The 27107-nt window shown below is 47.3% G+C and overlaps 2 protein-coding genes and 2 long non-coding RNA genes across 8 annotated transcripts; 1 reads left to right on the plus strand and 3 right to left on the minus strand.

The window, feature by feature from the left end:
• Positions 1-13406: 13406 nt before the first annotated feature.
• LOC125982262 (uncharacterized) lies at positions 13407-18998 on the minus strand. 3 transcript variants are annotated; one of them, XR_011088263.1, is made up of 7 exons: positions 18842-18998; positions 18311-18761; positions 17925-18032; positions 16730-17824; positions 15377-16664; positions 14497-15306; positions 13407-14233 (listed from the first exon to the last, which is right to left on the minus strand). It is a non-coding gene; the product is annotated as an uncharacterized lncRNA (long non-coding RNA). The 3 variants fall into 3 exon arrangements; XR_011088264.1 differs by having other exon boundaries at positions 15377-15452; positions 15534-16664; positions 17925-18761; XR_007486312.2 differs by having other exon boundaries at positions 17925-18761.
• A 1043-nt stretch (positions 18999-20041) lies between these two features.
• On the minus strand, positions 20042-22387 carry LOC125982261 (cornifelin homolog B). Its single transcript, XM_049742657.2, has 4 exons — positions 22230-22387; positions 21575-21688; positions 21119-21279; positions 20042-21030 (listed from the first exon to the last, which is right to left on the minus strand). The coding sequence occupies exons 2-4, from the start codon at positions 21678-21680 to the stop codon at positions 20899-20901; spliced, it is 399 nt and encodes a 132-aa protein (XP_049598614.1). The 5' UTR covers positions 21681-21688; positions 22230-22387; the 3' UTR covers positions 20042-20898.
• LOC125982263 (uncharacterized) lies at positions 22381-24112 on the plus strand. Its single transcript, XR_007486315.2, has 2 exons — positions 22381-22931; positions 23014-24112. It is a non-coding gene; the product is annotated as an uncharacterized lncRNA (long non-coding RNA).
• On the minus strand, positions 23838-27106 carry LOC125982257 (heterogeneous nuclear ribonucleoprotein A/B). 3 transcript variants are annotated; one of them, XM_049742646.1, is made up of 9 exons: positions 26950-27106; positions 25732-25915; positions 25417-25585; positions 25176-25334; positions 24856-24987; positions 24659-24788; positions 24433-24591; positions 24273-24357; positions 23838-24202 (listed from the first exon to the last, which is right to left on the minus strand). In XM_049742646.1, the coding sequence occupies exons 2-8, from the start codon at positions 25893-25895 to the stop codon at positions 24290-24292; spliced, it is 981 nt and encodes a 326-aa protein (XP_049598603.1). In that variant the 5' UTR covers positions 25896-25915; positions 26950-27106; the 3' UTR covers positions 23838-24202; positions 24273-24289. The 3 variants fall into 3 exon arrangements, with proteins under 3 accessions (XP_049598603.1, XP_049598605.1, XP_049598604.1); XM_049742648.1 differs by having other exon boundaries at positions 23838-24225; XM_049742647.2 differs by having other exon boundaries at positions 26828-26955.
• Position 27107: the final 1 nt, after the last annotated feature.

A 27107-nucleotide genomic window follows, 5' to 3' on the forward strand; every position in this document is an offset into this window, starting at 1 on the left:
GCTAACGTGACCGCGTGACGCATACCCCCCTCACCCCCCCAACCTCGTCCGACGATGACCCCCGGTGGACGACGACTGCATGATTTTTTTTACAATTCAATTGCCAAATTCATTCCTGTTCTGATGGAAGCAAGCGCACAGCCAGATCAGCAGGGGAGGGGGTCCGATCATTCTTGGCCCGCGTGGTGGCCCGCGTGGTGGCCCGCGTGGCCTCGACCTCACCCGCACTCCCCTTGGCTCACGTGCACGCGCATGCAGCTATCAGACGTTCCCTGCCGTCCTTGTTTTCAGAGGTCACAGTTGTTTGTTTGCCCGGAGGCTGCTGCCGTGATAGTCGGACTACGCCTGAGCGCCCCACACATATACCTCCCCCCCCCACACACACACACACACACCTCATCTTAAGTGTTATCAGCCTAATCCCACCCCCGCCACAAACTCGGAGCTTGTCTTTTTAAAAAGAAACACTTCCCCCAGGAAATGAGCGAAACTCCGAGGTAGATAGACAGCGTCTTTATCTGTCACGGCGGAAGACTGGGGTCCCTTTATCAGTGGGGGCGGGGCGGGCGGGGTCACGTCACTCAGGTGGGCTTCATTGGCCTCAGGTTCAAATCCATCCGCTGACCCTGATTCTCAAACGTTTTCCACAAAGGCTCCCTCTAGTGTTGCAGGAAAGTACAATTCAACTGTCCAGCAGATGGCGCTGTGCTGGGTTCCGAGTCCTGGTGTCAGGTGAAATCTGACAAGTGGCCAATTAGACAGGAGTGATTATTTTTGCTCAATATTGGAATGACAACACTTAATTACAATGGTTCATCAAATAAGCAAAACCAATTCTCTTTCAAGCGAATCTCAATTTAGAAAAAATGATAAAGAATTGCTTTCACAATCAAACTTTTTCCGATTTGCCAAGGACTAACTGAATAGATACATGAACATCGCCTGCGTAGCGTAATGAAACTGGTGTGTGTCGCCCCCTAGCGGTTGGCAGGCCACTGAAAATGTGCACGATTTAACGCGATGAATTGTGCAAACTTAGTTACGCTAGTGGTTTGGTAACTTTCAAACAGAATCATCTCGGTTCAATCACCCAAGATGGAGGAAATGAGACAAGCACGCGGTCTATTTTCTCCAAGAATGGGAGTGATCAAGTGGCTGTTGTAGGCGGGATAAGTTGCTTGTGTGTGTGTGCGCGTGTGTGTGCGTGTGTCAAAGTCACAGATATTAAATCAGTTTTTGTGGGCCTTTTAGGGAGTCGCAACAGAAGCCTTGTACCGCCGCCGACACAACAAAGAGGGCAGCCAGCCGGCCGGCCGGCCAGCCAGGCAGCCAGCAGCGAACATTCCTGCCGCCTTTACGAGCTGGCCCGGACACGCCCCTTTCACTGGCACCCCATTAAGGTGGGTCGCATTCATCCTGGCAAAGGCCAACTGTCATTGTAATCCCATTAAAAGAACAAACGACACATGTGGGCTGAAACCATTCATTAGAGGCGGCAGGCTTAAAAACGATGCGGATCTTGTTAACGTTTGGCAAACTACTTCCACTTTCTGACCATATCCAATAGAAGTAGAAAAAAGAAAACCAGTCAATCTTCTGACTTTTGGGCAAGATTTGAAACAAAACAAAATAAGGCGAGGACATATGTTATTTATATCAGTGTTTCCCAACGGCACAGTGGTGTGCCGTGAGAGATGTTCAGCTGCGCCGTGGGAAATTGTCCAACATTAAATACCGAGCGCATTGTAAACAGGATCGCCAAACCACAGGTCAGTTAGCGCGAGGCCTGGTCAGCCACTTGCTAATAGTGCATGCGTGGCAAATCGGAGAATCTTGAGACTTCATGCTGTGGCATCGGCACAGACTCAGTTTCTGTGTGTGTTGCTGTTAGTGTTGGCTCGTGAGTGAACGAGTCGTTCAAAAGAACCATTTTGTTTTCAGTGAACGAGAGTGAACGAATCACCTCCTAAAGCGATTCGTTCTTTTTTTAGTTCATATGACTTCAACCAGTAAGTGTCGGTAATGCGCATTGAAGCTGGTCAATCAAAACGAAGAAGAAAATGACGCAACTTCGAGTCGTGAATTGCATTTCCCGTTCAGCGACTGAACGGATCTGTGAGTGAACGAGTCAGTGAGTGAGTGATGTGCATTTCCAGTTCATCGCGTGAACGGATCAGTGAGGGAACGAATCCTGACTTTCCCGTTCGAGAACGAGTTAATGGGTGAACTGCCTTCCCGTGCATCAACGGATCAGTCAGTGAATGAATGTGTTGCGTCTCCTGGCGTGAACTATGGAAGCCAGAATGTAGATTTACGATTTGCTAAGGAAAGAAAGAACCACTCACTGAAACACCACTTCTTTTATGCACGTTTTCTCCAAGCTAACGGCTAACTTTATTGCATGAAGGGATGCGCCGTTATGCAACAACGGGGAGATAGATGATGCTTCTCTTTGGGTCATCTTGATTTTATAACACTTGTAGTAGTTTTTAAATAATGTGTATGCATATATACGCCTAAATATTGTTATCCAATATATCTACTGCAATTGCACATTGGATTGCTGGTTTGAAATTTACGTTTATTTTTATTATTTTAATAAACATTTATGTTAAAACTTGTCTGGTGTTTTATTCCTTGTTTTTATATTCTCCAATTAAAACATAAAAATCAGACATTTGGTTAACTGCTTTATATGACTACATGACCTGTGTAGGTACACCTCATGGACACTTCGATAGGTACACTACACCAGTGTTTCCCAACCTTTTTTCATTCACGGCACACCTTTTCATTGGAAAAAATCTCGAGGCACACCACCAACAAAAATCTGTTAAGTGTTACACCAGCTTCTATATTAAAATCGGTTATATTACAACAAAAGACGTAAAGTTCTACTCCTGTATATGTATGGAGAGTAGACTAATTGCATAAAATAAATACAAAATCTACTTTAAATTGTATTTCTTTTGCAAATGAAAGTGACAGTTTTTGAAAAAAGGTTTTAGACTAAGGAATAAAATATTGAACACCAACTCATATAAGAATGTAAATCACACATATATATATATATACATATACATATTGTCTGGTGTTTTATTCCTTGTTTTTATTTTTGGGGGCATGAAAACAAAAATCTGACATTTGAGGGAAATATCATGGTCAAAGGTCACAGGTGTCAAGCTCTAGTCCTCGGGGCCGCGTTCCAACATGTTTTCCGAGATTCCCTCGTTAAGTGCAGGTGCGTGAAAAGTCGTGTCGTCGTGTTTGTCGTATCATTGTGTGTGTGTGTGTGTGTGTGTGTGTGTGTGTGTGTGTGTGTGTGTGTGTGTGTGTGTGTGTGTGTGTGTCTCTCTCTACTGCGGTGTAGTGTTGGCTCGTGAGTGAACGATGGGTTCAAAAGAACGAACTTTGACTTTGAAAAGATCTAAAGCTCTTTGTAGCCATGAGGGAAAAACTTGTTTGGACCCGTTTGAAAATCATTGATTTGATATGACTCAAGAATTGTCTCTGTGCAACGGTGCGGTGTTTCTTAGCAACTGACTTGAAAATGAGTCCACGGGAGCACTGCAACGGCGGCAGAATTTTTGCAAGAACAATTCATTTTAGGATGAACTCTCGATACAAATATTTTCATTTGATTGAAGGCAATGGCGTTAACCACTCGACCAGAGCCTGCTCGGAAACCAAAGGAAATTTGGTCATATTGATAGGGTATCCTCCATCCAAACATGTTCGGTGTTGAAAGTTTCAACGGATAGTCCGAAGCAACTCTTTCCAAAGTAGTCACCATGACAGGCGACCACCTGGTGGCGTCAGTGTGCCGAGCGCCGTTGGACGATCAGGAGAAGAAGATTTGAATCGACGGATGTGACGTCAGGGCTTTAGGTCGATTGAAGACAGGTGTGCTCGCTCAAGCGGAGTTATCATATGCAGGTGCCACCGGCGGCGGCGGACGGTTTCTCAGGTAAGCGAGCATGCTAGCAAATGTTTGTCGTCTCCTGCCGTTTCTCACGACGGCACGCTTTGTTGCTTTTTCTCACAAGCCTTTTTTTTTTTTTTTTTTTTTTTAATTTATTTTGTTTGTCGCGGGATTGTCGTACTCTCGTGACTCGGCAACGTCACGTCCACCGCGACGGTGGGCCTGGAGGTAAATTGTAGGCCGCAGGCCATTTAGCCCGTGAGCAAATGTTTGCAGTTTCTTACGATGCCATTTATTATTTCTTGCAGGATTTTCGCTGTCTAGGGAGTGCTTGAGGTTTCGGCACGGCACGCCACAATCCACTTTGCGTCGCGTCGCGTCGCTGCGCGTTTTGGTGGTATTTTAAATGTCCTTCGCGGTTGTTTTTTTTCAATGCTGGCCAGCATTTTTTTCATTCGTCTGTCTGTAGACGGTTCGTCAATGACGCCGCCGATAAGCGCGTGTTTGTCTGACTATAGGAAATGTTAGTTTGACTCTAGTCAACTAAACCATTTTTTATTATTTTATATTATGCGTGTGCCATTTCCGTGTCATGCAAACTGGTGACTGCAACGTATATGTTACGTCGTGTCCCAATCGGACCAAATCCATTCAAAGATGGCGCCCGCCCGCTCTCGTTCCGTTACGCAACAAACATTTGCGCGAGTTATTTTCTCCCGTTTTGGACGCCGCCAACCTGGATCATCTGTCCAATGTGAGGTGAGTTGTAGATGAAATTAAAATGAATTATAATCTTTAATAATTCTTGTAATTTACTACAATATAATTATATATATTTTTCAAATGTAAAACTCTACTTACAATGTATAAAATTAAAAAATAAACTATAATTTTGATAAATTATCATAACTTACTACAATATAATATTTTTTTCAAATGTAAAACTCCTAGTATGTGTAATTATTGGTAAAAAAACATGCCATTGGCACTCGACTCAATGTCTATTTTTGTTGCAATAATTTGCTTGTCTTTTGTAGCACTAAAAAAGGCTGCCCAGCCAGCATCCTTCTATCCAAAGCAAGCAGGAGGCTCTTGAAGGAGCCCTTTCAGTGATGTTGAGGACACCGAGAGTCGTCCTAAATCAGGTGAAAACCTGTTTTTGTCAAGTTTCAGCTTCCCAACACACAATGGTTGTCGAGTTTTAGCTTCCCAGCACACAATTAATGGCTGTCTGTCTTTTTGTAGGCTGCAAGAAGAGCCGAATGGGATAAGTATAATTCCATATGAAAAGGCACAATGGCCTATCCAAAGGAGCAATGGCCTATCCAAAGGAGCAATGGCCTATCCAAAGGAGCAATGGCCTATCCAAAGGAGCAATGGCCTATCCAAAGGAGCAATGGCCTATCCAAAGGAGCAATGGCCTATCCAAAGGCGCAATGGCCTATCCAAAGGCGCAATGGCCTATCCAAAGGCGCAATGGCCATATGCAAAGGAGCAATGGCCATATGCAAAGGAGCAATGGCCATATGCAAAGGAGCAATGGCCATATGCAAAGGAGCAATGGCCATATCAAGTCAAGAATCAAGCGGCGCACTGCAAAAGTCGACGTGTGCGGATCATGTGCCCAGGAGGGGGCAGTGTGGTTGCCTTTGATTATGGGTGCACGACGGAAAGGTTGCAGGTGTGGACAGTGTTTGGGGCTCCGATGGTTGGTCTTACTTTGAAGGTGCGCTGTGGTTGTGGCTTGTCTGGATCCAGCGTTGTCTTGTGCTTGGTTGCCATTGACGGCTCACTTGGGGGAGGACGTGGTTCCGTGGATAGACACAAAACTGAACTTTGACGTGGTGCTGAATGTCCAATTTTGCCGTATGACTTGTTCCATTTTGTATCTTTTTCTAACCTGCCACTGTCGTAGTTGCTGCGTTCGTTGTTCTTTCCCCTCGGTGTAGGGTGGCGTTGGAGCGAGCTGATCCCGAATGTCCAATTTTGCAATTTGACTTGTGACATTTTCTTTTTCTAACCTACCACTGTTGCACTTCCTCTAACCCTAACCTACCACTGTGGTACTTGCGTTTTGTTCTCCCCTAGGTGTTGGAGCGAGACAGTCACATTGTGTCTTTTTCTAACCTAGCGCTGTCGTGCTTGATCGAAGCCTAACGTACCACTGTGCGTCCTTTGTTCTCTAGGTGTAGGGGGCGGTGTTGGGGCGAGCCGGTCCACGATGAAGACTTAATGATGCGAGCAGCGCCCAACTCATTGCATGTTCTGCCTTTTGCAGGCCGGACGCAAAAGGGGGATGCATGGCCCGATTCACCAAGAGTACCTAACCGCTGTGATCAAGTAAGCAAGTGACCTACAACTTGGGGCGCTCTTTGAGTTTCTAACCTTTGTTTCTGTTTGTGCAGATGGCGACCGGGACGCGACACGATCTGCTCCGAGGTGGACGGACCGCTGTGGCATCGCTCTGAAGTCGCAGAGTTCTGATGGAGACCCGCTTCCCTGGAGGCGTCGACCTGCGCAGCTTCAGCATGTGAAATAGATTTTTTTTTTATTTATTCACACCAGCGGTGTCCAAATGTCTGTCTGAGGGCTGCATACTGAATCAAATTGAGAATCCTTTGACACTAATTCATTAAATCAATCACAAAATGTTGCCATTCACATTTTGTGCTACAAAGCAGTGTTGCGTTCATTCGTGTGGTGTGTTGATCAAGTTGGCCCGAGGCTACCATTTGGACACCAATGGTGGGTCACGTGTGTAGGGCTGCACCTGGATTGGAAAACTGTCATATGGTGGTATAGGTCGTTGACATGCACTTAGGGAAACAAAGATTTTTTTCTATTCATGTGGCAAATGAAACATGTTTTCTGGCCTCCTAACTATTTGTAATGAGTTTAGAAGATAACAAGTCATTGATGCAAGTTAAAGTTAACTGATCTAAGTGATGTCATTGCGATCAAATAGTTCCTCTCCATCCTAGAATTTTGCACAACTTTGCTCAATGCAGTGGTCTGGCCCAATACTGCCATATCATTGGTTTTCCAAAATGTTGTGCAGCCCTCATTGAGTGCCAAACGCGCAGCGACGGCAAGCGCAAGCGACCACCGCGCAGCGACGGCAAGCGACCACCGCGCAGCGACGGCAAGCGCAAGCGACCACCGCGCAGCGACGGCAAGCGCAAGCGACCACCGCGCAGCGACGGCAAGCGCAAGCGACCACCGCGCAAGCGACGGCAAGCGCAAGCGACCACCGCGCAAGCGACGGCAAGCGCAAGCGACCACCGCGCAAGCGACGGCAAGCGCAAGCGACCACCGCGCAAGCGACGGCAAGCGCAAGCGACCACCGCGCAAGCGAGACTTTTGTGCTTGTCTTGCAAGGTGAAAGAGACGATGTATGAAACGACGAGCCGGTGGACGGAGGCCACCGGACCCGCGATTGGTGAGCGGGGTGCAAAGGAAGGAATCACCCAAAGAAAGCAGTCGCCAAGTGTTGAAGAGGAGCCTGATGCATGACTGGCCAAGGCTGGCCAGAGGCGGTGACATGGCAATCCAATCTGCAAGCGTAGTGTACACACTTGTTGGTTTTAATTTGATTTCCGTATTTTTCTGCCTTTCAGCTGGCAGCGGATGGGGCGAGCGCCAGCATGCACCCAGAGGGACTGGGCTGCACCCGCAAGACCAGGGAGGGGGCAGGTAATGAGTACTTTGACAGAAGTGAACCGCATGCAACTGAGTGCCGTTTGTCTTTTTGCACTTGTACGAGGCGGAAGACGAGTCCAACACCGGCCGGAGCAGACCCGGACCTTGGCCCGTGACGAGCGGCCCACACGAGACTGATGGGTGCAGATGCAGCCAGCGTTTCAGGGGAGTGTGACTTTGTTTTTTCTTTTGTGCTTTCCCTACTCCTGTCTGTTTGAATAGGGTAACTAGTAGCACGCACGAGCATTTGGGTTGCTGTGACCCTGTAGATACGAATCGGCAAAGTAGACACCCCTTCCCTCCCTCCCTCCCTCCCCTCTCGCTCTCTCTCGCTCTCTTTCTCCAATGTGCCCGGCAGTACCTGCATGGCCTGGTGCGCTCAGGGTGGAACGTGGCTATACCTTGCCCTTTGTGGAATACCAGGGTATAATGTCTGCCTGCCTGGGTCCCAGTGTCGTCGACGGTGTCGAGGACGAGGAGATTCTCCGTGACGCTCTCCGTGACGTCACGTTTTCCTCTTTTTTCCCTCTCGGGGCCAAGCCAGCTCTCCTCAGGGGGAACTGGCCGGTTGCGCTTAAGTGCGCACCAAAGCCTCTTCTCATCTCCCCTCGCTGTCTCCCTCCCTCCCTCCCTCCCTCCCTTTTTGTAAGGGGTTAAACATTTCATAACCTGGATCGCTCCAATGCTGGAGGGCCATATGAGACATGCCCGTGCGCGCTGCTAGTTACCTGATTCAAACTTACCTTAGTCAAGGTCGCTGGTGGAAATTTTCGTCTTGCCAAAACCACCACAGTATGTCTGCCTTTCAGGATTGCCGAGGTAGCGGATGGGACGAGTGCCTGCACAGAGACGGACCAGAGGGCAAGACCAGAGGGTAATAAACTATTTGTATAGCACCTTTCATACAAGAAATGCAGCTCAAAGCGCTTTACAACAATTAAGGAAATTATAAGCATTGAATGTTTCACATAGGAACAGACAGAAAAAGAACATGAACACGTTAAAACAAAAACATGAATCTATGCATACACAATCAATAAAGTGAGATTAAAATAGGAGCAAGCTTTAATAGATAGGTCTTGAGTATGTCCACAGAAATGAACCGCATGCAACTGAATGCCGTTGTTCTTTTTGCAGTTGCGCGAGGCAGAGGATGAGTCCAAACCTCAAATATCGGCCGACACGAGGCGGACGGGTGTGGATGCGGCGAGGGCAAAGCGCCCAGCCAGCATTTAAGGAGAGTATGACGCTGGTTTTCCTTTTGTGCTTTCTTTCTTTCCCTCCCTCCACTTTTTCACTGGGTGTGCACATTGGCCGTCTGCATGAGGCCTCTCTTTCTCAGCGCTGCGTCATTTTGCAATATTGTTGTTTTATTGTTATTGTGTTTTTTAAATACATGAAGTGAACTGTTTGTACTGTAATTGTGTGTGCGTGTACCTCTGAACCTGAATTAAACTGTGAACTGAATTCAAGTGGTCCATTTTAAACATTGGCATGGGCAGTCTATCGTGCATACAAACTGGAATCATTTGAGACCTTCTCAATGACAAGACATTTGTAAAGTTAGTCTCAAACCAAATTGTCTTGTTAAATATGCAGTGTCAGGCTTTTTATTTTTTTGAACTACACAAAGAAAAGCTGCATGCCTTCTAAATTGTTGACAAAAGCCAAGCAGCCAGACACCCATAGATGCAAACGACAAGCGTACAAACGGTGTCTGTTGCGATTAATAAGTCATCTTTGGCAACCCTGCTTTAAAATGGCCACCGAACTCAGAATCTTGCAGAATGTTGGTACATTTTTCTGTACGAGTAAAAGCTGGTATTTTAATCTAGTCTGAGCCATTTTTTGGTTTCCTTTGAATGGTCATGCATCATGTGGGCGTTCTTGTGAATAAAATCAACAGTGTGTTTTCTTCCGGTTGGTGGTCTTGTAAATAAAGTCAACTTTGGTGTCAGTCATCATTCGCGATGAGCCTCAATTGAAGCTGCATCTCTTGAATGTGAAACTTCTTGCATGTTTTGTTGCAGGGCTTGGCGTCCCCATCGGCTGTCTGACTACAAAGAAGGCTGTTTCTGTACAGTCCACAGGTTGTTGCTGAGGTCAAATGAATTTATAAACATAGCGTGTAACTTCCAGGACCTTAGCTTTCAATTCAAAGCACAGTTGCTTAACTACACGGCCAGCCTCTGTACATGTACTGGGTGGTACCACCCAGTTCAAAGTAAAGGCCAGAGTGGTCGTCTTAATACCAGCATCCTCATGAAATTGACCATATCAGACAGGCTAGATGAATTCCAAGTGCTACCACCGGGTGGCAGCATATTTGCCTCAAGCTGTCTGGTGCTGGGTCAATGCGATGCATCTTTCGTTGTTTTGCCCAAAGCAACTAATAAACAATATTTGCCTCAAACTGTCTGACGCTCCATTGAACTGTATGCAATAATTTTTAACTTGAAACAACTACATTACAAATGATACGCGCCCTAATTAGACAGCTGGGTCAGTGTGACCCGTCTTTTGCGGTTTGTTTTGCCCAAAGCAACCTAACAAATAAGCATAGGTACTGTCGCTATCTCGTCAATGTGCAAGTCTCTAAAATGTACAAAGCAAATTCATTTGCATAATAAACTTCCAAACCACATGCTAAAAATATTCATGTGATGCAGAAAGTCGTCTTCTGTAGCTTGCTAAGATTTGCCAATTTGAGCAATGCCGTATCTGAACCCGAGGCTGGGGGTTGCCCGTCCATGTACCTAATCGCTCGGCCATTGATACATCAGCACTGCTTCTTTCTAGGTCTCCTCATGTCCTCAGCACTGCAAACCTTTGTGCCGGTACACCATATGAAGTAAATGACGAAATGTTTTTTTTTTTTTACACCTCTAATGTGTATCAAGCATACCAGATGGTGTTTTAGAACAGCCTAGAATAGTAAATTACAAAAGGTAAAAAAAAAAAAAAAAACTTGTAAAGTCCTAAAAAGTTATTAATTCACTTATTAATCGCTGTAAGTGGGAAGTACAGGCAATTGTATTCATAGCCATGACTATGTAGAATATCGCAGCGCGGCGTATGCAGTAGGAGACGCAGGGAGCGCGCAAGCGGCATGGCTGGCGCAGGCGGCATGCAGGCGGCATGGGGAGCGCAGGCGGCGCAGGCAGTATGGAGCGCAAGCAGCAAGGGTGGGGAATCGAACCCTGGATCTCAGGTGTTCAAGCGCAGCGACGGAGCCACTCGCCAAGCGTGGCGAGCTCGGCAGTCACCCCGCTTTCACTTCGAGTCATTCTTACACGTTCAGTATTGCGCTCCGCGCGCGATGGGTAAGTACAAAAGGGAGCGGACGGCCGCCAGCTGCCAGGTCACACTGGCCGACCGGTTAGTGACACCGCCTCATGCCCCGTACAATGCTGGTTCGATCCCAGTGGTGGGAGCTTTCTCCAGCCCACTTTTGTAAGTGTCTGAATACATGCATATGGACTGCATGTCCACGCATTTATTTATGTGTAAATACCCAGTGCGGCCCCGCCCGCAAGTGGGTGGAGCGATGCAGCGGGCCCCGCCCCTGGCCCCGCCCCCACTGAAATGGCCCCGCCCCCTGCCCTACAATAAGACAGTAGGGTAGGGGGCGGGGCGAAGCCCCGCCCCCTGCCCTACAATAAGACAGTAGGGTAGGGGGCGGGGCGAAGCCCCGCCCCCTGCCCTACTAAAAGACAGTAGGGTAGGGGGCGGGGCGAAGCCCCGCCCCCTGCCCTACTAAAAGACAGTAGGGTAGGGGGCGGGGCGAAGCCCCGCCCCCTGCCCTACTAAAAGACAGTAGGGTACACTACTAAAAGACAATTGAAAGTGTATTGAAAGACAGTAGGGTAGGGGGCGGGGCGAAGCCCCGCCCCCTACCCTACTGTCTTTCAATACACTTTCAATTGTCTTTACTGTCTTTTAATACACTACTAAAAGTGTATTCGCCCCGCCCCCTACCCTACTGTCTTTTAGTAGGGCAGGGGGCGGGGCTTCGCCCCGCCCCCTACCCTACTGTCTTTTAGTAGGGCAGGGGGCGGGGCTTCGCCCCGCCCCCTACCCTACTGTCTTATTGTAGGGCAGGGGGCGGGGCTTCGCCCCGCCCCCTACCCTACTGTCTTATTGTAGGGCAGGGGGCGGGGCCATTTCAGTGGGGGCGGGGCCAGGGGCGGGGCCCGCTGCATCGCTCCACCCACTTGCGGGCGGGGCCGCACTGGGTATTTACACATAAATAAATGCGTGGACATGCAGTCCATATGCATGTATTCAGACACTTACAAAAGTGGGCTGGAGAAAGCTCCCACCACTGGGATCGAACCAGCATTGTACGGGGCATGAGGCGGTGTCACTAACCGGTCGGCCAGTGTGACCTGGCAGCTGGCGGCCGTCCGCTCCCTTTTGTACTTACCCATCGCGCGCGGAGCGCAATACTGAACGTGTAAGAATGACTCGAAGTGAAAGCGGGGTGACTGCCGAGCTCGCCACGCTTGGCGAGTGGCTCCGTCGCTGCGCTTGAACACCTGAGATCCAGGGTTCGATTCCCCACCCTTGCTGCTTGCGCTCCATACTGCCTGCGCCGCCTGCGCTCCCCATGCCGCCTGCATGCCGCCTGCGCCAGCCATGCCGCTTGCGCGCTCCCTGCGTCTCCTACTGCATACGCCGCGCTGCGATATTCTACATAGTCATGGCTATGAATACAATTGCCTGTACTTCCCACTTACAGCGATTAATAAGTGAATTAATAACTTTTTAGGACTTTACAAGTTTTTTTTTTTTTTTTTACCTTTTGTAATTTACTATTCTAGGCTGTTCTAAAACACCATCTGGTATGCTTGATACACATTAGAGGTGTAAAAAAAAAAAAACATTTCGTCATTTACTTCATATGGTGTACCGGCACAAAGGTTTGCAGTGCTGAGGACATGAGGAGACCTAGAAAGAAGCAGTGCTGATGTATCAATGGCCGAGCGATTAGGTACATGGACGGGCAACCCCCAGCCTCGGGTTCAGATACGGCATTGCTCAAATTGGCAAATCTTAGCAAGCTACAGAAGACGACTTTCTGCATCACATGAATATTTTTAGCATGTGGTTTGGAAGTTTATTATGCAAATGAATTTGCTTTGTACATTTTAGAGACTTGCACATTGACGAGATAGCGACAGTACCTATGCTTATTTGTTAGGTTGCTTTGGGCAAAACAAACCGCAAAAGACGGGTCACACTGACCCAGCTGTCTAATTAGGGCGCGTATCATTTGTAATGTAGTTGTTTCAAGTTAAAAATTATTGCATACAGTTCAATGGAGCGTCAGACAGTTTGAGGCAAATATTGTTTATTAGTTGCTTTGGGCAAAACAACGAAAGATGCATCGCATTGACCCAGCACCAGACAGCTTGAGGCAAATATGCTGCCACCCGGTGGTAGCACTTGGAATTCATCTAGCCTGTCTGATATGGTCAATTTCATGAGGATGCTGGTATTAAGACGACCACTCTGGCCTTTACTTTGAACTGGGTGGTACCACCCAGTACATGTACAGAGGCTGGCCGTGTAGTTAAGCAACTGTGCTTTGAATTGAAAGCTAAGGTCCTGGAAGTTACACGCTATGTTTATAAATTCATTTGACCTCAGCAACAACCTGTGGACTGTACAGAAACAGCCTTCTTTGTAGTCAGACAGCCGATGGGGACGCCAAGCCCTGCAACAAAACATGCAAGAAGTTTCACATTCAAGAGATGCAGCTTCAATTGAGGCTCATCGCGAATGATGACTGACACCAAAGTTGACTTTATTTACAAGACCACCAACCGGAAGAAAACACACTGTTGATTTTATTCACAAGAACGCCCACATGATGCATGACCATTCAAAGGAAACCAAAAAATGGCTCAGACTAGATTAAAATACCAGCTTTTACTCGTACAGAAAAATGTACCAACATTCTGCAAGATTCTGAGTTCGGTGGCCATTTTAAAGCAGGGTTGCCAAAGATGACTTATTAATCGCAACAGACACCGTTTGTACGCTTGTCGTTTGCATCTATGGGTGTCTGGCTGCTTGGCTTTTGTCAACAATTTAGAAGGCATGCAGCTTTTCTTTGTGTAGTTCAAAAAAATAAAAAGCCTGACACTGCATATTTAACAAGACAATTTGGTTTGAGACTAACTTTACAAATGTCTTGTCATTGAGAAGGTCTCAAATGATTCCAGTTTGTATGCACGATAGACTGCCCATGCCAATGTTTAAAATGGACCACTTGAATTCAGTTCACAGTTTAATTCAGGTTCAGAGGTACACGCACACACAATTACAGTACAAACAGTTCACTTCATGTATTTAAAAAACACAATAACAATAAAACAACAATATTGCAAAATGACGCAGCGCTGAGAAAGAGAGGCCTCATGCAGACGGCCAATGTGCACACCCAGTGAAAAAGTGGAGGGAGGGAAAGAAAGAAAGCACAAAAGGAAAACCAGCGTCATACTCTCCTTAAATGCTGGCTGGGCGCTTTGCCCTCGCCGCATCCACACCCGTCCGCCTCGTGTCGGCCGATATTTGAGGTTTGGACTCATCCTCTGCCTCGCGCAACTGCAAAAAGAACAACGGCATTCAGTTGCATGCGGTTCATTTCTGTGGACATACTCAAGACCTATCTATTAAAGCTTGCTCCTATTTTAATCTCACTTTATTGATTGTGTATGCATAGATTCATGTTTTTGTTTTAACGTGTTCATGTTCTTTTTCTGTCTGTTCCTATGTGAAACATTCAATGCTTATAATTTCCTTAATTGTTGTAAAGCGCTTTGAGCTGCATTTCTTGTATGAAAGGTGCTATACAAATAGTTTATTACCCTCTGGTCTTGCCCTCTGGTCCGTCTCTGTGCAGGCACTCGTCCCATCCGCTACCTCGGCAATCCTGAAAGGCAGACATACTGTGGTGGTTTTGGCAAGACGAAAATTTCCACCAGCGACCTTGACTAAGGTAAGTTTGAATCAGGTAACTAGCAGCGCGCACGGGCATGTCTCATATGGCCCTCCAGCATTGGAGCGATCCAGGTTATGAAATGTTTAACCCCTTACAAAAAGGGAGGGAGGGAGGGAGGGAGGGAGACAGCGAGGGGAGATGAGAAGAGGCTTTGGTGCGCACTTAAGCGCAACCGGCCAGTTCCCCCTGAGGAGAGCTGGCTTGGCCCCGAGAGGGAAAAAAGAGGAAAACGTGACGTCACGGAGAGCGTCACGGAGAATCTCCTCGTCCTCGACACCGTCGACGACACTGGGACCCAGGCAGGCAGACATTATACCCTGGTATTCCACAAAGGGCAAGGTATAGCCACGTTCCACCCTGAGCGCACCAGGCCATGCAGGTACTGCCGGGCACATTGGAGAAAGAGAGCGAGAGAGAGCGAGAGGGGAGGGAGGGAGGGAGGGAAGGGGTGTCTACTTTGCCGATTCGTATCTACAGGGTCACAGCAACCCAAATGCTCGTGCGTGCTACTAGTTACCCTATTCAAACAGACAGGAGTAGGGAAAGCACAAAAGAAAAAACAAAGTCACACTCCCCTGAAACGCTGGCTGCATCTGCACCCATCAGTCTCGTGTGGGCCGCTCGTCACGGGCCAAGGTCCGGGTCTGCTCCGGCCGGTGTTGGACTCGTCTTCCGCCTCGTACAAGTGCAAAAAGACAAACGGCACTCAGTTGCATGCGGTTCACTTCTGTCAAAGTACTCATTACCTGCCCCCTCCCTGGTCTTGCGGGTGCAGCCCAGTCCCTCTGGGTGCATGCTGGCGCTCGCCCCATCCGCTGCCAGCTGAAAGGCAGAAAAATACGGAAATCAAATTAAAACCAACAAGTGTGTACACTACGCTTGCAGATTGGATTGCCATGTCACCGCCTCTGGCCAGCCTTGGCCAGTCATGCATCAGGCTCCTCTTCAACACTTGGCGACTGCTTTCTTTGGGTGATTCCTTCCTTTGCACCCCGCTCACCAATCGCGGGTCCGGTGGCCTCCGTCCACCGGCTCGTCGTTTCATACATCGTCTCTTTCACCTTGCAAGACAAGCACAAAAGTCTCGCTTGCGCGGTGGTCGCTTGCGCTTGCCGTCGCTTGCGCGGTGGTCGCTTGCGCTTGCCGTCGCTTGCGCGGTGGTCGCTTGCGCTTGCCGTCGCTTGCGCGGTGGTCGCTTGCGCTTGCCGTCGCTTGCGCGGTGGTCGCTTGCGCTTGCCGTCGCTGCGCGGTGGTCGCTTGCGCTTGCCGTCGCTGCGCGGTGGTCGCTTGCGCTTGCCGTCGCTGCGCGGTGGTCGCTTGCCGTCGCTGCGCGGTGGTCGCTTGCGCTTGCCGTCGCTGCGCGTTTGGCACTCAATGAGGGCTGCACAACATTTTGGAAAACCAATGATATGGCAGTATTGGGCCAGACCACTGCATTGAGCAAAGTTGTGCAAAATTCTAGGATGGAGAGGAACTATTTGATCGCAATGACATCACTTAGATCAGTTAACTTTAACTTGCATCAATGACTTGTTATCTTCTAAACTCATTACAAATAGTTAGGAGGCCAGAAAACATGTTTCATTTGCCACATGAATAGAAAAAAATCTTTGTTTCCCTAAGTGCATGTCAACGACCTATACCACCATATGACAGTTTTCCAATCCAGGTGCAGCCCTACACACGTGACCCACCATTGGTGTCCAAATGGTAGCCTCGGGCCAACTTGATCAACACACCACACGAATGAACGCAACACTGCTTTGTAGCACAAAATGTGAATGGCAACATTTTGTGATTGATTTAATGAATTAGTGTCAAAGGATTCTCAATTTGATTCAGTATGCAGCCCTCAGACAGACATTTGGACACCGCTGGTGTGAATAAATAAAAAAAAAATCTATTTCACATGCTGAAGCTGCGCAGGTCGACGCCTCCAGGGAAGCGGGTCTCCATCAGAACTCTGCGACTTCAGAGCGATGCCACAGCGGTCCGTCCACCTCGGAGCAGATCGTGTCGCGTCCCGGTCGCCATCTGCACAAACAGAAACAAAGGTTAGAAACTCAAAGAGCGCCCCAAGTTGTAGGTCACTTGCTTACTTGATCACAGCGGTTAGGTACTCTTGGTGAATCGGGCCATGCATCCCCCTTTTGCGTCCGGCCTGCAAAAGGCAGAACATGCAATGAGTTGGGCGCTGCTCGCATCATTAAGTCTTCATCGTGGACCGGCTCGCCCCAACACCGCCCCCTACACCTAGAGAACAAAGGACGCACAGTGGTACGTTAGGCTTCGATCAAGCACGACAGCGCTAGGTTAGAAAAAGACACAATGTGACTGTCTCGCTCCAACACCTAGGGGAGAACAAAACGCAAGTACCACAGTGGTAGGTTAGGGTTAGAGGAAGTGCAACAGTGGTAGGTTAGAAAAAGAAAATGTCACAAGTCAAATTGCAAAATTGGACATTCGGGATCAGCTCGCTCCAACGCCACCCTACACCGAGGGGAAAGAACAACGAACGCAGCAACTACGACAGTGGCAGGTTAGAAAAAGATACAAAATGGAACAAGTCATACGGCAAAATTGGACATTCAGCACCACGTCAAAGTTCAGTTTTGTGTCTATCCACGGAACCACGTCCTCCCCCAAGTGAGCCGTCAATGGCAACCAAGCACAAGACAACGCTGGATCCAGACAAGCCACAACCACAGCGCACCTTCAAAGTAAGACCAACCATCGGAGCCCCAAACACTGTCCACACCTGCAACCTTTCCGTCGTGCACCCATAATCAAAGGCAACCACACTGCCCCCTCCTGGGCACATGATCCGCACACGTCGACTTTTGCAGTGCGCCGCTTGATTCTTGACTTGATATGGCCATTGCTCCTTTGCATATGGCCATTGCTCCTTTGCATATGGCCATTGCTCCTTTGCATATGGCCATTGCTCCTTTGCATATGGCCATTGCGCCTTTGGATAGGCCATTGCGCCTTTGGATAGGCCATTGCGCCTTTGGATAGGCCATTGCTCCTTTGGATAGGCCATTGCTCCTTTGGATAGGCCATTGCTCCTTTGGATAGGCCATTGCTCCTTTGGATAGGCCATTGCTCCTTTGGATAGGCCATTGCTCCTTTGGATAGGCCATTGTGCCTTTTCATATGGAATTATACTTATCCCATTCGGCTCTTCTTGCAGCCTACAAAAAGACAGACAGCCATTAATTGTGTGCTGGGAAGCTAAAACTCGACAACCATTGTGTGTTGGGAAGCTGAAACTTGACAAAAACAGGTTTTCACCTGATTTAGGACGACTCTCGGTGTCCTCAACATCACTGAAAGGGCTCCTTCAAGAGCCTCCTGCTTGCTTTGGATAGAAGGATGCTGGCTGGGCAGCCTTTTTTAGTGCTACAAAAGACAAGCAAATTATTGCAACAAAAATAGACATTGAGTCGAGTGCCAATGGCATGTTTTTTTACCAATAATTACACATACTAGGAGTTTTACATTTGAAAAAAATATTATATTGTAGTAAGTTATGATAATTTATCAAAATTATAGTTTATTTTTTAATTTTATACATTGTAAGTAGAGTTTTACATTTGAAAAATATATATAATTATATTGTAGTAAATTACAAGAATTATTAAAGATTATAATTCATTTTAATTTCATCTACAACTCACCTCACATTGGACAGATGATCCAGGTTGGCGGCGTCCAAAACGGGAGAAAATAACTCGCGCAAATGTTTGTTGCGTAACGGAACGAGAGCGGGCGGGCGCCATCTTTGAATGGATTTGGTCCGATTGGGACACGACGTAACATATACGTTGCAGTCACCAGTTTGCATGACACGGAAATGGCACACGCATAATATAAAATAATAAAAAATGGTTTAGTTGACTAGAGTCAAACTAACATTTCCTATAGTCAGACAAACACGCGCTTATCGGCGGCGTCATTGACGAACCGTCTACAGACAGACGAATGAAAAAAATGCTGGCCAGCATTGAAAAAAAACAACCGCGAAGGACATTTAAAATACCACCAAAACGCGCAGCGACGCGACGCGACGCAAAGTGGATTGTGGCGTGCCGTGCCGAAACCTCAAGCACTCCCTAGACAGCGAAAATCCTGCAAGAAATAATAAATGGCATCGTAAGAAACTGCAAACATTTGCTCACGGGCTAAATGGCCTGCGGCCTACAATTTACCTCCAGGCCCACCGTCGCGGTGGACGTGACGTTGCCGAGTCACGAGAGTACGACAATCCCGCGACAAACAAAATAAATTAAAAAAAAAAAAAAAAAAAAAAAGGCTTGTGAGAAAAAGCAACAAAGCGTGCCGTCGTGAGAAACGGCAGGAGACGACAAACATTTGCTAGCATGCTCGCTTACCTGAGAAACCGTCCGCCGCCGCCGGTGGCACCTGCATATGATAACTCCGCTTGAGCGAGCACACCTGTCTTCAATCGACCTAAAGCCCTGACGTCACATCCGTCGATTCAAATCTTCTTCTCCTGATCGTCCAACGGCGCTCGGCACACTGACGCCACCAGGTGGTCGCCTGTCATGGTGACTACTTTGGAAAGAGTTGCTTCGGACTATCCGTTGAAACTTTCAACACCGAACATGTTTGGATGGAGGATACCCTATCAATATGACCAAATTTCCTTTGGTTTCCGAGCAGGCTCTGGTCGAGTGGTTAACGCCATTGCCTTCAATCAAATGAAAATATTTGTATCGAGAGTTCATCCTAAAATGAATTGTTCTTGCAAAAATTCTGCCGCCGTTGCAGTGCTCCCGTGGACTCATTTTCAAGTCAGTTGCTAAGAAACACCGCACCGTTGCACAGAGACAATTCTTGAGTCATATCAAATCAATGATTTTCAAACGGGTCCAAACAAGTTTTTCCCTCATGGCTACAAAGAGCTTTAGATCTTTTCAAAGTCAAAGTTCGTTCTTTTGAACCCATCGTTCACTCACGAGCCAACACTACACCGCAGTAGAGAGAGACACACACACACACACACACACACACACACACACACACACACACACACACACACACACACACACACACACACAATGATACGACAAACACGACGACACGACTTTTCACGCACCTGCACTTAACGAGGGAATCTCGGAAAACATGTTGGAACGCGGCCCCGAGGACTAGAGCTTGACACCTGTGACCTTTGACCATGATATTTCCCTCAAATGTCAGATTTTTGTTTTCATGCCCCCAAAAATAAAAACAAGGAATAAAACACCAGACAATATGTATATGTATATATATATATATGTGTGATTTACATTCTTATATGAGTTGGTGTTCAATATTTTATTCCTTAGTCTAAAACCTTTTTTCAAAAACTGTCACTTTCATTTGCAAAAGAAATACAATTTAAAGTAGATTTTGTATTTATTTTATGCAATTAGTCTACTCTCCATACATATACAGGAGTAGAACTTTACGTCTTTTGTTGTAATATAACCGATTTTAATATAGAAGCTGGTGTAACACTTAACAGATTTTTGTTGGTGGTGTGCCTCGAGATTTTTTCCAATGAAAAGGTGTGCCGTGAATGAAAAAAGGTTGGGAAACACTGATTTATATGATGTGTAATAATAATTATACAATTGTTAAGATAAATATTTAGAGGCAACATAAACATAACATAAAAGTACCTATTAAACATTTGGGTAATAATCAAATGAAAACAGATAAAAAACAGAGAGCGTGTCATTCATTCATTCGTTCGTTCGTTCCTTCGTTCGTCATTGGTTGCTCAATCACTCAAATCAAATGGATGTGACTCACTGCCCGTGTTAGGAATCACTTTGCGGGTATGCTGCTCTAAAAGGATAATAGCCCATAATGCATCACTCAAAAAGAACATTTTAGTTTGTAGATTTCATTTGATTTCTTTTTTTTAATCTAGTAAATATTTAGCAAGTGGACCAACACGTCCGTACGCAGATGGTGCTTTGGTTAGAGAACCGTACTTTTCTAAAAAGAACAGTGAAGAGTGTCAGGATTCATTCTTTGTTAGGGTTAGAGTGAAATCATGAACGAGTGACATCATGGAAAAAAAATCAATGTTCCCCATCGAAACACATTTAAATGCCATAAATCCTTTCTGAAGAAAGAAATGTAGCAATGAAATGTTTAAAAATACAGTGGCGTATTTAAAAGTGTCTCACGCAAAAAGGGAAATAAATCAATCAGTGCACAAACTTTTTTTTTTCGTAAGGGGGCGCTGTTGTTAGGCCAGCGTCTTGCTGTGCTTGTTCACCAGCACGATATCGATGGCCCGCGCCTTCATCTCGCGCGCCATCTGGCACCAAACGCACGCCGTGCAGAAAGTGGCGCACACGCAATCGTTGAACATGGAGCCCTGACAAAAGAAAGGAAAAGAAAAGAAAAGGAAAGATGATTTTTGCAAACAAAAGGTTGCCTGCCTATGCGTGCTGACGCCGTCTTACCCGTATGCCGTACAACTGGCGCATGGACACCCTGGTGGACATGGTGACAGGAGGCACTAGCGGGCTGACCAGACAGTCCACCAGGGGGAGGCAGAGGCACTCGCCGTACTTCTTGGCCGTCATGCATGCGAAGCAAGGTAAGCACCAGAACCCGCAGCAGCCTTCCTTGCAGCCAGCAACACAACAAACAAACAAACAAACAAACAAACAAACAAACAAACAAACAAACAAACAAACAAAACACATAGTCCACGTGACAAGGACGTCATCGGGGCTGGCTGGAGTGGCCATTGGGCACATGCCATGTGCCATGTGCCAGGACTGATGTCTTTTATTTGTATTGATGTGCCAGGACTGATGTGTTTTATTTGTATTGTGCCAGCCCAGCCCCGGACATCACTGTACATTGTCAAAAGCAATGACAAGAAGAAAAATCAAATCAAATTGGTCTCCTACACATGGGTACGTCGTTGCAGCAGTCGCAGATGTGGCTGCCCCACTCGTTGGATTCTTGGTGAATCATAACAGGCTGCGGCTGCTTGAAAACCATCTTGGACGTCATGTCAGCTTCTGGATGATGGGCAACACGTGAGATGATGACACATGACAAAATGAGCCCGTGACATTTGCAATGGCAATGGCTAACAATATCTACTCGGGTGTGAAGAGAAAACACAATGGGGCACTATTTTCGATCGGATATGGTTGAGAGAAACTTGTTAGATATAAAAGTATGATTGCTAGCTAGAATCGAGGCCAAAAAGAGAAACCATTTTTGTTTATCATCAACACATTCTGAAACTACTAAAGCAAGCAGTCTTTTTTTTTTTCTGTTCAGATTTCTTTTCAGATTTCTTTTAGTCCTTATATCTTTTTTCTTACCTTTAAAAAAAGTCACCAGGAATTAGAAAAATGCCACATTAAAGATTGAATTTGCCAATTTGCCCATTTTTCCATAACACAAAAAGCAGATGAATGTGATTTGTTTGTTTGTTTGTTTTCTTCAATCCAGCCTGCCTGATGTGCTTCTATTCCAACAGATGAAGTTTGAAAAAGGTGAGTTTGTGAAATCCAACACGAAACAAGAAAATACAAGCGAGCGTTGTGTTACCTGAGTATGGCACGCGTCAGGGAAGAAAAGCCAACGTCTTGTCAGAGTGCAAGCAGCTCAAGGAATAAAAGCTGAGAGAAGCAGCCGGACTGACCTGCCGGGCCTGTTGCCGAACACCTTGCAACCTAGTAATGAATGGTGTGCTTCGAAAAAAGGGTGTGACAACAATTTATGGAAATTTTTGTGTATGAAAAAATCGCCATTTTTTGGACAAGAAAATATTTGGGGAATTTCTAAACAACTACCTAGTTCATTGTGCCTTAGACTTATTTGGACTGTTTTTGTAAAGTTACTGGATTTGGTGCAAAAACTGTTGTCGGGAATTTTGTCTGAAAATGTTGCACTCAAATGATTTAGCGCAGTTGGTAAAAGAAAGAAACATTTGAAATAGGTGCATCAGGTTAGTAATCCGTTGCACGCTTTTCTGGATCATAACGCCGATTATGTCACCGTTCGTCTGTGTAAACTGGAAAAAGTCATGTCCGTTGGGTTCATAAGCTGTAATCTCTCGGTCCACGTCGTTCCTTTATTTGCTTTCTCGGGTCAGCGGGTTTGTCCACGAGGCGGTTTTGGGCCGGTGGAGCCTCATCTGGGTCAAAGGTGTGGGGAGCCAGAGGGATGGAGGGAGGAGTCAAAAGATGAGTCAAGTGACAAAGCTTTCCAGCACAGAAGAAGAGACGTGCATCTCCCACTGAACATTAGGTCCAAATCCATGCTCCCGTCACTATTCTCAGTCTCATTTATATGTACAGTAAATGCTTCCAACTTGCCTTTTTGTCTGCAGGCCAAGATGGAGGGCAGCGCCAGCGCGGAAAGCGAGCGGGTCCGATTCCACCCGCAGGAGCACAGGGGGGGCGCTGACCCTATCCTGACGGCAGCCCGGCTTCTGCGCGGAACCTACCAGCTGGACCTACGCGCGGGGGACAGAAAGGCCCAAGAGGTCAGACAGCATCCCCACAGCGCCGCTGGCGTAACTGCGAGGACCGTACGGAGACGATGCAGACGCTTCAAAACGCCTCAATTGGCGCCCATCCACGAGATGTAGTCGGCGCACGTGACGCCCCTGTCTTAGTTTGGGCTCATTCTAATGTGCAGTAGTCTGTCAAGGAAGCGCGCCGAAGCTCTGTTCAAGTGTTGGCTTGTGAGTGAGTGAACGATGGGTTAAAAAAACGACTCTTTTCAGTTTTCAGTTCTTTTTTCAGTTGATATGACTTCAACCAGTAGGCGTCGGTAACGCCCGTTGAAGCCGGTGCCACCTCGCCGTAAAACAACGAAGAAGAAAATGACGTCACTTCCCGTTCACCAACGAGTCGTGAAGTCCATTTCCCGTTCGCCGACTGAACGGACGGATCTGTGAGTGAACGAATGAACGAGTGAGTGATTCGCATTTCCACTTCATCGCGAGAACGGATCAGTGAGAGGACGAATCGTGACTTTCCCGTTCGCGACCGAGTCAATGGGTCAACTGCCTTCCTGCCTTCCTTCCTTCCTTGAACGTGAAGTGACGTCATTTTCTTCTTCGTAAGCCGACACCACCAGCAACTGCTGCACATCAAGGCTTTTACAATGATCATTTCTTTTCAAAAAGAAGTGAAAAAGGACAGCAGGTTACAATTTGTTTTTCTTTTTTATTTGTCAAAAAAGCTCCTTTACAGTGCCAAGACGCCCAACCTGTAAAGCTAGCTGACATGTAAAATACCCTTAGCAATACATTAGAATCAAAACAGGTACCAAAAAGTACAGTCAAATTACACTTCCTTTCAATGGAAATGTTGGGAGGAGGGACAAAAAAAACTGGAAGAAAAAAAAAAAAAAAAACACTGAAGGGAAAAGTAAAACCTAGAAAATGAAAGCATACAATTAAAAAAAAACAAAAAAAAAAACCATGGAAAAGTTTCATTTCTGATGTTTTCTGTACAAATGGTCTTCTGTCATAAAAGGAGTCGCCGCGTTGGTTTGTTTCTTGCTGGATTCTGAGGAGCAAAAGAACAAGGCCCTAAGTGGGTTGGTTAGCCGCGTTCCAGAGGACAGCGGATGACGTACCTGCCGCGTTGCGCGCATCAGTATGGCTTGTAGGTGCTCTGGTGGCCCCGTCGAGGAGCCTTGCCGTAACTGGCGCTGCCCTGGCCTGTCGGCGACCGCACGCACGCAAAATGTTTGTGGACGCGTCAAATAGGATTGGGAGCAATTGGGCCGTACGTACTGTAGTCGTATCCGGGATATCCGTAGTAGCCGCCGGAGGGGTAGTCGTAGCCCCCGTAGCCGCCGTAGCTGCCGTAGCCTTGGCCGCCGTAGCCTTGACCGCCGTATCCCTGCTGATAGTAGCTTCCATAGCCGCCCTGGTTCCAGCCCTGGCTCTGGCCTGCAAAGTCAGCCACCATTAAATTAAGCACTTTTGTTTGGCTGTCTGCTTAATATGAGCGACCCACCTCCGCGCCCTCCTCGGCCCCCTCGGCCACCGTAGCCACCGCCGCCGCCGCCACCACGTCCTCCGCCGTATTGCTGCTGCTGTTGCTGCTGCTGGTACACTTCCTTGGGTTGGGCGATCTTCAACTCACACTGTCGAGGCAAGCGAAACGTTCAAACACCCACGTGAGTGACGGTCTTGGCCGACGAAGCGACTGACCCTGCCGCCCTCTATGTTGTGGAACTTCTTTTCCAAGCACTTCTTGACGCTGGCTTCATCTTTGTACGTGATGAAGATGAAGCCCCTCCTCTTCTTCGACTTGGGGTCCAGGGGGAGCTCAATGGTTTCGATCTGAAGAACGACAACACGCAAGCTCGGGTCTGAATTTCCAAACGTCAGTTGTTGCAAGACCATTTCATCTTTGTTTTTCTGAGTAACAACAACAAAATGTGTTCAATGGAAAGCGACAATTTCCTGGCCAATCCCTTCTTGAATTGCATAAAAAAACAAAGAAAAAAACAAGAGTCCAATCGCCTCACCTCTCCAAAGGCCCCAAAGTGCGCCCTTATGCTCTCCTCAGTGGCTTCTGGATTCAAGCCACCCACAAAGATCTTCTTGACGGCCTCCTTCTTCATGGCCAGGGCCCGCTTGGGGTCGATCTGGCGGCCGTCCAATTTGTGCTGGCTCTGCTCCAGCACCTGCAAAGCACACCCGGTCGGTCGGTCGGTCGGTCAGCCAGCGGAGAGTTGGGCGCGTTACATTTCTGCTAGCGCTCCCCACCTTGTCCACGCTGGCCGGGTCCTTGAAGAGCACAAAGCCAAAGCCGCGGGAGCGCCCGCTGGCCGTGTCGATTTTGATGGTGCAGTCCGACACCTCGCCAAACTTGCTGAAATAGTCCTTGAGGTCTTTCTTGTTGGTCTCCCAGCTCAGGCCGCCCACAAACATTTTGCTGGAGAAGAGAGGAGGAACAAGCGCTTGCTAATCTTGTTCAGGATTTGCACATGACAAGAAATTGCTGAAGACAAAAAAGAATCCAGCTTTCCCATTTTTTGTCTTGGGGCAAAAATAAATGAAGTAAGACAAATGGACATTCACCCAGCATCCTCTTCGCCTTTGCTGGCGTCAATTTTGCCGCCGTCTGCCTGGCTGTCGTCGTCAGCCATCAACTCGGCTTCGGCGGCGGCGTCGTTCTGGTCCTCGTCGCCCTCGTTGCCGTTCTGCTCTGAAGTCTCCATGAGCAGAATGTCAGAGTCGGCCATCGTGAGGGTGGATTGCTAACCTGATATGAGATTTGGGGCGGTGCAGAACCAGATTTTTTTAGTAGAATGGGGCCCCATTCAAGCCATTTACTCTTAAGGCTGCTGTGCCAAGATGAGTTAGAAACCATCATTTCATTGTTTTGAGTCAAGCGCACCAGATTTTGGTTGTACTCAAAAGAAGCACGTTTGTGGCGACGGGTCAGGAACCAAAGGCGACGGAAGGGCAATAGTGCAGCTTTTTAAATTCATGGCATACAAGAAGAACGAGGAGAAATGTAGGCTAAATTTCAACAAACATTCCTTCCAAATAATGGAAGCCCCAAGGTTTGAATTCAACTATTTTATAATGAGCGACTAATTCGAAGATGAAGCATGCCTCGTTACATGCATATTTGAAGTTTCTCGCGTTGAAAGGACTTCAAAGATGAGCCCTAACTGACTTGAATGAATAACAGTGGGGGGCGCTGCCCATTCAAACAAACGCACGCACGCACGCACGCACGCACGCTTGCTTTCCACACAGACACAAACATGCACAATCATTTCCTTTTGCTGCTGGATCTGCATTCGATTTGGAATTGCAATGGAGTTTTTGTCAAAGAAAGTCGGACGAGCGTGTTTTCCATCCACCTAGCAACGTTTGGCAACAATAAGACGGCTAGTCGGATGGACGGTAACGAGCCGCGCTCGGGGAAAGTAGCAAGGCCCCGGCTAGCATTCGACCCCCCGTAAGTAAGACTACGCATGCCATACGTCGCACGGGAATCAAGTTAAGTCACAACAACAACAACAACGCCGACGATCGAGATGTGCAATTCAAGTGGAAATTCTAGGCGGCAGGCAGCCGTGCTAACCATTCATTCGCCATACGCAACATGAGCTTGAATGTATAGCGCCACTGTTAGCCTAGCTAGCCGATAGCATTGTCTTACCGCTCCAAAAAATGCACAATTCAGCTGAAATCGGAGGGTAGACCACAACGCGAATAGCGGCATACGGGCTCCGACTGTTACGACTGAGCCCTTCAACAGACACAAATACGCAATTGTCTTACTTTAAGAAAGGGGGGAAACGAGGGAGACGCCGGATCTCAGCTCAAAATGGACACTCCAAATTCGCCGCTAACTCGTGGCTCTTTATATACAACCGGATGTGACCAAGCTCCACTGCGCGTTCCAATAACGATGCTCCCGATTGGCCAGAAGAATGGCG

Source organism: Syngnathus scovelli, chromosome 15, assembly GCF_024217435.2.
Source record: "Syngnathus scovelli strain Florida chromosome 15, RoL_Ssco_1.2, whole genome shotgun sequence".
NCBI classification, from domain to species: domain Eukaryota; kingdom Metazoa; phylum Chordata; class Actinopteri; order Syngnathiformes; family Syngnathidae; genus Syngnathus; species Syngnathus scovelli.

Excerpts from the sequence above, each read along its gene's own strand:
- LOC125982257 (XM_049742646.1), bottom strand. The coding sequence starts at position 25,895 with ATGGCCGACTCTGACATTCTGCTCATGGAGACTTCAGAGCAGAACGGC. Across the intron at positions 25,335-25,416 it reads ACCCGGCCAGCGTGGACAAG|GTGCTGGAGCAGAGCCAGCA; the intron begins GTGGGGAGCGCT and ends TGTGCTTTGCAG. Across the intron at positions 24,592-24,658 it reads GGGCCGAGGAGGGCGCGGAG|GCCAGAGCCAGGGCTGGAAC; the intron begins GTGGGTCGCTCA and ends CTGACTTTGCAG.
- LOC125982261 (XM_049742657.2), bottom strand. The coding sequence starts at position 21,680 with ATGACGTCCAAGATGGTTTTCAAGCAGCCGCAGCCTGTTATGATTCAC. Across the intron at positions 21,280-21,574 it reads CTGCAACGACGTACCCATGT|GCTGCTGCGGGTTCTGGTGC; the intron begins GTAGGAGACCAA and ends GCTGCAAGGAAG. Across the intron at positions 21,031-21,118 it reads GCCAGTTGTACGGCATACGG|GGCTCCATGTTCAACGATTG; the intron begins GTAAGACGGCGT and ends TTCTTTTGTCAG.